At 43.5% G+C, this 10,986-nt stretch overlaps 1 protein-coding gene across 1 annotated transcript in view; it reads right to left on the reverse strand.

Moving 5' to 3' along the window:
* Positions 1-3,432: 3,432 nt before the first annotated feature.
* The window catches only part of PLEKHS1 (pleckstrin homology domain containing, family S member 1), a 17,048-nt gene continuing 9,494 nt past the window's right edge, over positions 3,433-10,986 (reverse strand). Inside the window, 6 exon segments of the mRNA XM_004680992.1 lie at positions 3,433-3,623; positions 4,764-4,897; positions 6,042-6,143; positions 7,409-7,612; positions 8,147-8,208; positions 10,775-10,900. Of these exon segments, the coding sequence (XP_004681049.1) occupies positions 3,433-3,623; positions 4,764-4,897; positions 6,042-6,143; positions 7,409-7,612; positions 8,147-8,208; positions 10,775-10,900 (819 nt within the window).

Consider the following 10,986-nt stretch of genomic DNA (forward strand, 5'->3'; position numbering starts at 1 on the left):
GAATCATTCCATACGTTCCCTGTCTTCACTTGCAAGTGCGCTTTGTGCTGGCTCCTTGGCATCACGGCCCCAAGTATGATCCTCTTCAAGGCTCTAGTCGCCATCCAGGAAGCTTCTAGAGTGGTTAGCATTAGGCCTGGGGCCTCTGGAGTCAACCTGTTGCTTTAAATTCTGGCTCTGTTAAATTCTAGCTAAGGCTTTGAGCAAGTTATTTAGCCTCTCTGTGCCTTAGTTTCCCTTCCCCACGGGAGTATAGAGATGGGCCCAGTTTTATAAGGGGGTGGCAGGATCCAGTGGGTTCAGATTCATGTCCTTCATAGCACCACACTCTGCCATGATGTCATTCCTTCCTGAACTCTTCTGTTACACCTAGTGTGGTAGGTAATTGTTTTTTCATTTTTCTTAGAGCCATTTTACTTAGCTCCCAAACATTTTTCTGGTGGTCTCAACTATCCAAAACTTACTTGAGAACCAAAGGCAAACAAATGACAATGCCACCAACACCACCATCAAGGTCATCGAGTCAATATCACAGAATCCCTGTCCAAAAAACAATGAGCTTTACTCATAAAACCTTGATGCCACACTCATGGTGGATTCATTCTTGGTGTATGTGACATTAGAACTAATTGCATCATCTGCAGGCCCACACTAAATTTATTTTTAAAAAGATAGAATTAAAAACTGTTTGTAAACACTGGTGTAGGGAAAGATAGTCTTCTATGTCTCAGTTCTGTTTAGAAAATAAGAGTATGGTGAGATAATGCCCATAACAATGAATCTCAGCAGCTTAACAAGATATGGGCGTGTTGATCAATTCTAGACAAATGATGATGCTGGAATTTGAAAAAAAAAAAAAAAAAGATATGTAAGCAAATAGTCATTCATGGCCTGTGTAATTCCCATGGCCTTCCTGTAATCCATGCTGACATGTCAACAGCTTCCAGTAAAGGTATGTGCATTTGACCCTGCACATTCTTATATATCTCACCAGCTGTGATTTTGATTTTTCTCTGAATAGTCTGTGTCCGTCATAGAAGAACAAATTAGGGCTATGGAGACTATCTGAGACCATTCTAGAGGCCTGAGGCAACCATTATGTTGACATGTCCTGAAAGGTGACACCCTTCAAATGTCTTCCTAGAAACTGGTGCAAGAGCAGAAAAGATGTTGGAGGGGATCTAGCAATACTTGGACTGGGGAGCCAAGGTAAACCTCTCCCTACATCCAGGTCCTGGTTTCTTCCCCAGGGAGGCTGAAGGAATGCTCTAGATTTAGCCCAGGGTGTGCTGGCCAACAATAGAGTGCAATTAGCTCCTTACTCCAGGAGTGTGCCCAGAGCAGGGTCTCCCTCACAGCGCCAGCTGGGTCCAGCTCTCTGAAGCTCCTGCCTCCACCTTCGCTCACACTCATACACCTGGAATCGTGAAGTTTGGAGATGGCCTTTTGCAGCTAGCAGAGTATGGGTGTGGCTGGAGGATGGGAGCAGTCCCCAGAGTAGGATTTTCATAACAAGTACCCCAGCTGACTCTGCCGCAGGCAGAACATTCTGGGATTCAGAAGGGAGCAGGAACAGAGGTCCCCATTCACCGCAGTGAGCACAGAGAGCGTGGACTGGGAACCCAGAGTTCTGCGTTCCTGTTTCTGCATTTCACCAGCCACGTAAATGAGTCACCACCTTAGTCTGTGGGCTCCTCTGATGCCACGAGGTGGGCAAAGGCTTGGTGGCTCTTCCTTGTCTCTGAGTTTAGCTTTTATTGACAGTGGGATGCAGGCTTCTGAGCTAAGTGGGCAAATTCCATCCAAATTGTTGCCTGTTCGCCCTGATGGTTGTTTATTTTCTTCACTGAGGTTATCTGACTTCTTAGTCTTGAGGGTTTTAAAAATACATTTATGTTCAAGATTTTTTTTTTTAATTCAAATTTGACAAATGCTCATTGTAAAAAAAAAAAAAATCACATGTTTCTCCCTTTGTGCCAACCTTTGGACATACTCATCAGAGATGATTCTTATGGACAGTTTGATGTGTGTTTTTCAAGATTCGTGAAAACAATAAAGCATGCTCAAAACAGTAGCGCCATAACCAACATCTACTGAGAGTTCACTATATATAAGACAATGTTCTAGGTGCTGTGTGTGTACCTCTAAAATTCGCTACAGCGCCATGAAGTGGGGATTTCTCTCCCTAAACAGACCTGGGAGATTCCTTAAACATATACACACTACACAAACATCAGTGATTTATTTTTGCAAAAACTGTGCAATATTATAGCTTCTGTTCTGCAATTTGCTCCCTCAATCTGCCTTTGTGAACATCTTTCTATAACAGGTGTCCAGAACCTGCATCTGCAGGGCTCAATTACACGGAGTCATCATAATTCCTCAAAAGACCTTTTTATTATTGTTACAAACAGGCTGCAGTGAATATTGTTTTATGAAACCATTTTTGACTCATGTGAGTATTTCTATAGAAGAAATTTCTAGAAGTAGAAACAGTAGTTCAAACAGGGCAGGTAAATGAAAAATTTTATACCTTCTGCACAATCTGGACGACAGAAAAGAAACTGTATTTGAATGTGTCTTCTAAGTGCTGAAGGCCTTGCCAAATTTAAATCTAAACACAAAGTGGGGATCAGAACATCTGTTCCTCAGAGCTGGTTTTAAATTTTTGGTTCTGCCACTAAGCCACTGTGAAACCAGAAGCCAGAAATAAAGTATATTATCAATTGATTTGTGGCTTTGATTTCTTCCCATGTGAAATGACAAAAATCTTAAAATATTTTCTGAAGGTGCCTTTTCTCAAAAATTCCCCAATTTTCATCAGTTTTGTAGCTCTCATTCTTTTCCCTATTTACGGGGGAAAAAAAAAGATTTCATTCTTTTGACCTTCCAGGATTAGTTATTGAATCAAAGAGCAAAGACCTTTCCAGTGTAGACTACCCCTTTCAGAGGGGTGAAGCAGTTTTCTCATTACTCATGGAGGAAGCAGCTCTTTTACTGGGCCCTTAAGAAAGCCAGATTTTACCCACTCCAAGAGGCTACTCTACCTCAGCATTCTGGGCACAGGTGCGAGGCCTTGCAGGAGCTGTTTGGGAAGGCTGAAGTTGTACCTCTTATCTCTCAGGAATCTTGCTTTCCTGGAATGAGTGTCCAAACGTATGTCCCCTAACAGAAGGGACTGTGACTTCACAGAATATACAGTGTGTTTGGATGAGGCCCTCCTAATCCCTGTCTGTGTTTGGGACGACATCTTCACTGTGTTCCATAGTCATTGACATCTTCGCTGTGTTCCATAGTCATTGTCACACATGGCCCTCTCAATATCCCAGTTAACCCATTGTTAATATGCAGCTGCGCAGCTTCAGAGGGGTGTGCGGACTGACCCCAGGTCACAGCAGTGAGGGCCGAGGCGTTCCAGAGCCCACGTCATCCTCACTGGGTTGCAGTGGCTTCTGGTGTGTTGTCTCCCTTCTGAGGACTCTTTTTAATCGCAGGACTCCTCTTAAGGACCCTCTCCAGTTCAGCCTTATCCACCTGAAAAGGTACTACACCTTGGCATGTACAGTATGTAGCATGGAATTTCTCTGAATTTGGGATATGGTGAATGGTGAATTTTACTTTCTGAAACACAAGAAGGAAGAGTATCAAATGACTGAGATGATGGTCAGGATTGTTTGTTCTCAATGTGTCCGCTTTCACAGGCCTTGAAGCTGGAAAAGCCCTGTGAAAAACTACAGTCAGTATCTGGGCTTGAGGAAGCAGGGGGTGACTTGTACAGTCAGGTGGAAGACGAATTTCTATTTGATGACTCCCTCACTGGCTTTCCCCATTTAGATAATAGGGATGTCACAATGTGTGTAACCGATAAGATGACCGTATAATACAGAAGGGATGGACATGTATAATCATAGAGACGCTCAGGGGATCATCTAATAGAGTGGCTTTCACAAATTTTAAGCCAAGGAGAGCTCCTTCAAGGAGAGTTAACCATCTCCTGATGCAATGCCCCCTCCCACTCCTCTGTCCAAGAAACACAGTGAGTTGGAAAACCAACTCACTTTAGTGAGAAAAAGCTAAAGCCCAGAGAAGAAAGTGATTTTCTCAAGGTCATGTGGGCTAGTTTCAAAAATCGACCAGGGAAGCTATCAGCAATATGGAGATCATGAGTGGGAAGGAGTGTGGCTAGGCCTCGAAAAGGTATTTAGTACACACATATTTTGCTCCTTCTAATCACTCTCTGAGGAAGATCTAGCTATATCAACCACTGAGAAGATTAATAAAAGGGGAAGCCTGTCCATTATTCCCTAGTAGTAGAAGTGAAAACTACTACTAGTAGACACATTAAGTTCCTAACACGTGCCAGTCATTATTATAGGGGTACTGCCTGTATTATCTCATTGAATCCCCAACAAAAAGTGTTACAAGTATTTCAAATTTCACAGAAGAGAAAACTGAGACACAAATTGGTTAAAGGAGTAGCATGCAAACTGAGCTGACTGGATTCAGCTGCAGCTCATTCTGTGATACCACGTCACGTCTGCAGTCCCAAATACAGGTTTTCTGTCTCCTTGCCTGGTGCTCTCTCTACTATCTCCACTGGGCCAGGAGGAACTTTGAAGGAGTCCTAAAATAGCATCCTGTTGTTTGTATTTGTTGTCCAAAATACTCTTACACTTATTCTTTTATTCACCCGGTTCAGACTCTGCGACCTTAATCTTATTGCATCCTTGGCTATGGCCTTGGCTAGTCAGCAGGAGTCATCGCCTTCTGGATGGTCTGGCTGAGGAAAAAGGAGACCTCCTTCAGGCTCTGGAGTTTCAGGTCATTCACAGCCAGAAGGCGATCTCCATGAAAAAATATGCACCCCAGGCATGGGGGTTCTCTCTACTGAGTCACACTGCAGTGAGAACACAGCATCCACACAAGGTGAGGACGGGGCGGGGGGCGAGTGGGGTCACAGTGGGCCTGCTCCCTCTGGTCTCTGCCTTTGTTACCATCACCAGTTTCTTTAGCTGTGCTGCCGTACATCCAAAGTAGATGATCTCTGGAATGTTCTTTCCTTTATCACTGCTGTCTTCCTCCTAAGTGCAGCTCCGATCAGACTACCACTGCCAAGCCATCCTGCTTTTCCTGCCCATGACCTTATTCAACCTCCCTTGCCCTGGGCTTCTACTGCACTGGTCAGCAGCTCATTTATTGTGTACTTAAATAGAATACCTTAAATTTACTTGTCTATATGGCAATCTTATTCACTAGCCTATGGGGTCCTGAAAGTATGGTACAGCCTTGAAGAGTATTTTTCATGACCCCATGACTAACATGTTCAACAAGTCTGGAAAGCAGGCATATAATGATTACACAGTTTCTAATAAGTAAATGAATGAATGAGCAAGCTTGGGCTCAGAAAATCTGCACTTTCAATTAAGTATTTATTGACTTATAGATGGAGAAATTTGGGGAATGCTTGGTTTTATGTGGGTCCTCTTCTAGAATGAATAAGACAATGGGTATGTAACATTTCTTTCATATTTTTTTCCTTTGTAAAACTGAAATCTCTTGCCCAAGTGAATTGGAAAGACTTTACAGGAGTTCAGAATTCAAGAACTGGTGATTTTAAGAAAAGTCTCTGCCACACTGTATTTTGCATCTGAATCCCTGATGGGAGGATCTTTGGCTGGCCTCTGGCAGTCTTGGGCCCTGAGAAGCCTTGTACATTCAATCTCTGGTACTCGGTTACCTTCCTTTGCCCATCAATGTTCATTGTGCACCGACTGGCACTGATTTCCTTGAAGCATACAGATTCCTCCTCATTTTCCTTCACCTTAGCAAAATCAGAAATGTCTTCTGAAATCCGCCACCTCTCATCTGACTCACAATGTCATCCTTATCTCTGCCTCAATTAAAGTTCTTGTCAACAATAACCCAAAAGCCCAAGCTCTTAGGTCACTTTTGCCACACACAGTGATTCAAAATCTAATTGTTATTCTCTTCATATCTTCCAACCCCATGCATAACCAACAACCCTCAAGTCTCACACCTACCATATCGGTCCTGTGGCTTCTGTGAGAGCAAGATAATTTGTGATGTCAGGAGGAGAGAGAAACATATTCAATTTCTCCACTTGGCTTTCATCAGAAATGTTACTATGAGATAAGGTATGTGTAAAAGTCCTATCAGGCAACTGTCCTTGACTGTGAACTGTTCTAAGTATGCTGGGGCCTCTTACATTGGAAATGGAATTTTTCCAGTTAAAGACCACCCACAGGCCCTCCCTGGTAGCGCAGCAGGTTAAAGCACAACACTGAGAATCTAGAGCCACTTCTGCATGAGTTCGATTCCCGCCTGCCCCGGAGGTGACCACATGGCGCAGCAGACCTCTCCTGACCCGCCCGCTGCTCCCCTCAGCAGTGTACTTTGTCGATCTGCCTGTTCTGTTTCCCACTCTGTCTCTGGTGAAGCCTCTCACCGCCCCTGAGCCTCTGGCCTGCACCCCAGTTATGTATGCACAAATAAATAAATATTTAAAAAAAAAAAAAGACCACCCACAATGTCTGCAGAATAATATGAGTTTAAGATACTGAAAAATATTCATTCAGACCTTCTCCAACCCCTATAGTAGACAAGAGGGAATCAAAGTGAGCTAAATTGACATATAACTGCTCACAGCCTGTCAGTTTGTATTTTCCTCTGCTGGAAACGAGTCTATAGAAGAAGACACAGAAAAGAGTTAAAATTGAGACAATGTCATTCAATGTGCTTGGCACCACCTAAAACCTGAATATCCCCCTATGTGTCTGACCAAATTCCACTCTACTTTCATGTCCGTAATTCTGCCAATGGTAAAAGCTGGGTGACGTGGTGCCCAGATCAGAGGCGCCTCGAGTTCCAGGATCTGAAAGATTAGCCGAGGGAGAATTAAAAAACATGTACTTGAAAATGCCACCCCCAGCTACGGGAGGGCTGAGTTATTCACTGTCCTTGGCCACCACCTCCCCGAGAGGGGGAAGCTGGTCAGATTCTTGGCTGGCTGAGAGATTTTTAGGAACTGCTTTAAGATTTGAATTCTTAACAGAAAAGGAAGACTAATTTGCTGTTGGGGCCTATAAAGTTTTAGAAATTAGAACTAGAGGGCCCTCCCTGGTGACACAGAGGGTTAAAGCACTGCACTAAGAAGCGTAAGCCACTTCCGCATGAGTTTGATCCCCACCTACCCTGGAGGTGACCCACATGGCGCGGCAGACCTCTCCTGACCCGCCCGCTGCTCCCCTCAGCAGTGTGCTTCATTGATCTGCCTGTTCTGCTCCCCCTTCTGTCCCTGGTGAATCCTCTCACCCTCCGCATCTCTGGCCTACACCCCAGTTCTGTATGAATAAATAAATAAATCTTAAAAAAAAAAAGAAATTAGAACTAGAGCATTATAGTCACTTGCAAAACAGTGAGGGAGGTGGGCTCCTTGTCACGTGTGGCCTATGCTTTGGTGCCGGCAGGTGACAGACACAGGTCACTTCCTGAACCTTGTGCTTGTGGATGAAGCCCCTCATTCTAGGTCTCTGGAAGAATCTGGGATTCTTCTTTGCTATCAGCAAGCTCATGGTGTGTGTCTTTGACAAAACTAGGGTATAAGAAGTGAAAAAAAAAAAAAACACATCTTAGTATAATCTGTTTACAATGCTCTACAGTGGGGGCATCAGATATAAGTAGCCCGTGGCCATTTGGACACTAAGTGGACCTTGAAGTATGCCCACCTATCAGAAAGCCAGTCACACCTGGAATCCGATGCAACACACTTGCCTTCTAAAATGGATCTGGAATCAAAATCACCTCGTTCATGGGGACAGTTTGGCAGACAACAGTGAAAGTGTGAGAGACAAATGAAAATCAGAAAATACCAGGAAACAAAAAATGACACTAATGATTTTCTGTAGGTGGAGAGACCACTCCCATTGTATCTTGTTTTGAAATTACTGAATAAGGAGGGCATTGATTTGGTCGATGGTTACATTTTGTATTTCTATGCCAACTGTTTAAATGGATTGGCAGCAATAGGCCTTTAACAGTACATCAGCTACAATCCACTGTTAAAATAAGGCAATTTGACTTACCAAGATTTCATTGACATGTATGTCCACTCAATTTTCTTGGTGACCTCGTGTGGACTCCCATGTTCTTGGACTCACTAGAATCATTGGCAGCAATAATCTTATCCAGCTGTCGATGGGAGAAATAAACATGAGGAATCAAGTCTTCCAATAAACCAGGTATTTTTTTCACCCCTCACATGAACTTCTGAGTCCTGAAGTCATGTAAATATTCACCATCAGATGGACAGGGGTGCTCATTTTGGGAGGTGAAACTATAAAACTTCTCACAACTTTTTCATTTCCTTCTAGATAACCTAGACTCCTGATGCAAGCATTCTATTGGGAAAACTATTTTTCTATTTTATCACTAAGCTACTTATGCCTTAAACTGGGTTTTTCTCTATCTTTCAAACAGCTCTACTTTAGAATCATGTCACCTGGCTGGGTCAAAGTCTCAGCCACAGTAAAGCAGTCAAGTTGCTTCAAGGGGTTGTGAGGTGCCTAGAAAAATACTGCTTTCAGGAGGCTCTCAACTAGCTGCTTAGACTGATGAGTGTTGGCCCTCCCTGGTAGCACAGTGGGTTAAGACAGAACACTGCAAGCTGGCCACAACTGCTTCAGTGTGAGTTTGATCCCCAGCCCCAGAGGTGATCCATATCACGGCACTGCAGACCTCTCCTGACCTGCCCACTGCTCCCCTCAGCAGTGTACTTCATCGATCTACCTGTTCTGCTCCCCACTCTGTCTCTGGTAAAGACTGTCACCACCCCTGCACCTCTGGCTTGTACCCCAGTTCTAAATGCATAAATAAATCTTAAAAAAAAAAAAAAAAGAATGATGACTGCCATTTGGGGCAATGGTGCTCAGAAACCCAAGGACTTTCTATTGCTTAGCAGACAAATTAATCGTTAACCCATAATTGGAACATTTCATTTCAGTCAAGCCAGTCCTCCCACAACTCCCCCTACAAACAGTCATCCTGCTGTGCCCACGTTCCTGCTGCGTGCTTCTCCTGGAGTGACCCTTTTCTGCCTCATACAGTGTGTTCAGATCTGGCTGAGGGCCCACAGCCGCCTCTGAGTGCCTCACCACCACCAATCTCTGCACTTCTTCTACTGTGTTGTGCTTAAAGTTTTTGTGGGTCTTTTAGCCTGATTTGCTTTGCTTCACAAGACCCTGATCTCATAAAATACCTAGCAAATGCCAGACTTTTAACAGAGACCCACAACAACCTGATTGGAATTTGGGTTCTACTAAGAGATGAAATGCCATCATTGTGTCCAGAGAACACCAGCATGAGAATATATTTTGGTGGATGAAGGGCCTTGGGGTCAAATAAGCTTGGAAAGTGGTGTGTGTTGAGTCCCACTTGGCTGTTTATAATGCACTACTATTTTACTGCATACTAAATAAAGGCCTTGAGAATTCTGCATTGAGAAGCTGATGTAACACATTTTAATTGCAGTTTCCAGAACATGTTTGAACCCAGAATATTTCTTTTGTATGAACACATGTCAGCATCTTATTCTTTCATCCCAATTAGGAAATGTTTCAGTCCCCTAATTTTGTCTTCCTTTCAAGTACTTCTCTCTTCGTCCACTGTCTACTGTCCTTAAATATAGCTACTGGGTTACACTAGTGCTTGGAAGATAATTCAAATTTTGCCATTTCCCAACTCACCAGACATCACATCCTCAATGCTGCTTACAGAATGATGTCACCATGGCATTCAAGACCCATCACAGCCTGACTCTTATCTGTCTGGTTTCCTACAATGCCATTTACTCTAGCTTACAGCCCATCTGCACTATTCAGCAAATACATATCAAATGTCCTTTTGTCTCTAAAACCCTGACTTTATGAAAAGAGAAATTTTGTCCTTTTTTTGTTGCTTCTAGAACTTTCTGAGTAGCACCCATGTGGTAACAGATGACACATGAGCTCTGAGGCGTCCTCCATGGTAGCACGTAGGCCCAGTGGTAGCACATAGTTCAGTGTCCAGTATACAGAAGGCACTTGGTAGTGACTTCCACTGATGAACTGGCTGACACAGTTTATTTCACACAGTTCAAGAAAGTATACTTCGTAATCTTTCTGCCCCAAATGTAGAAAGTCCCCCTAGGTCCAAATTTTACCTTTCAAATACCATTAAATGTTATTTCTGGGCCCTCCGTGGTGGTGCAATGGTTAAAGCACAGCACTAAGAAGCTAAAGCCACTTCAGCATGAGTTCAATCCCCACCCAGAAGGTGACCACATGGCGCAGCTGACCTCTCCTGACCCATGCGCTGCTCCCCTCAGAAGTGTACTTCGTCGATCTGCCTGTTCTGCTCCCCGCTCTGTCTCTGGTGAATCTCTCACCCTCCACATCTCCTGCCCTGTACCCCAGTTCTGTATGCATAAGTAAATAATCTTAAAAAAAATGTTACTTCTGTCTTCTGTGTGGAAGTCAGCTCCCTTGTCCCCTTCCCTTCACACACTCCAGATATTTCATAAGCATCTCTCTTCAGTTTGGAGCCCTTCTGTCTTTTGTCTTGGTTGAGGCCTATTCAAGTGTCAACACCTGGCACTTCACCTCTTTCTCTTTCACCTCCATGTTCCTTGGGTCCAGGTAGTGCCTCAGAAATAATTTGTCGTAAGGGTACAGCAAATATTTGTAGAGAAAGTGAAGGTTTAATGAGTGGAAGTGGTTACCTCTAAAAGAACACATCAAAGACTAACATAATGACTTTCTTTTTTTCTATCTTGAATAGTCTCTGATGAGAAATCATGTGGTGGAACACCTGGTCTGAATCCTGGAGTAGTTACTTTCATTAAATGCTACCCCCAAAATGAAGATAAAATTAATGCTTTTTGAGATGTGGTACATATATAATGATTTTCTGTAGGTGGAGAGACCACTCCCA

Source organism: Condylura cristata, unplaced genomic scaffold (assembly GCF_000260355.1).
Source record: "Condylura cristata isolate star-nosed mole 26May11 unplaced genomic scaffold, ConCri1.0 scaffold00011, whole genome shotgun sequence".
Taxonomy (NCBI): domain Eukaryota; kingdom Metazoa; phylum Chordata; class Mammalia; order Eulipotyphla; family Talpidae; genus Condylura; species Condylura cristata.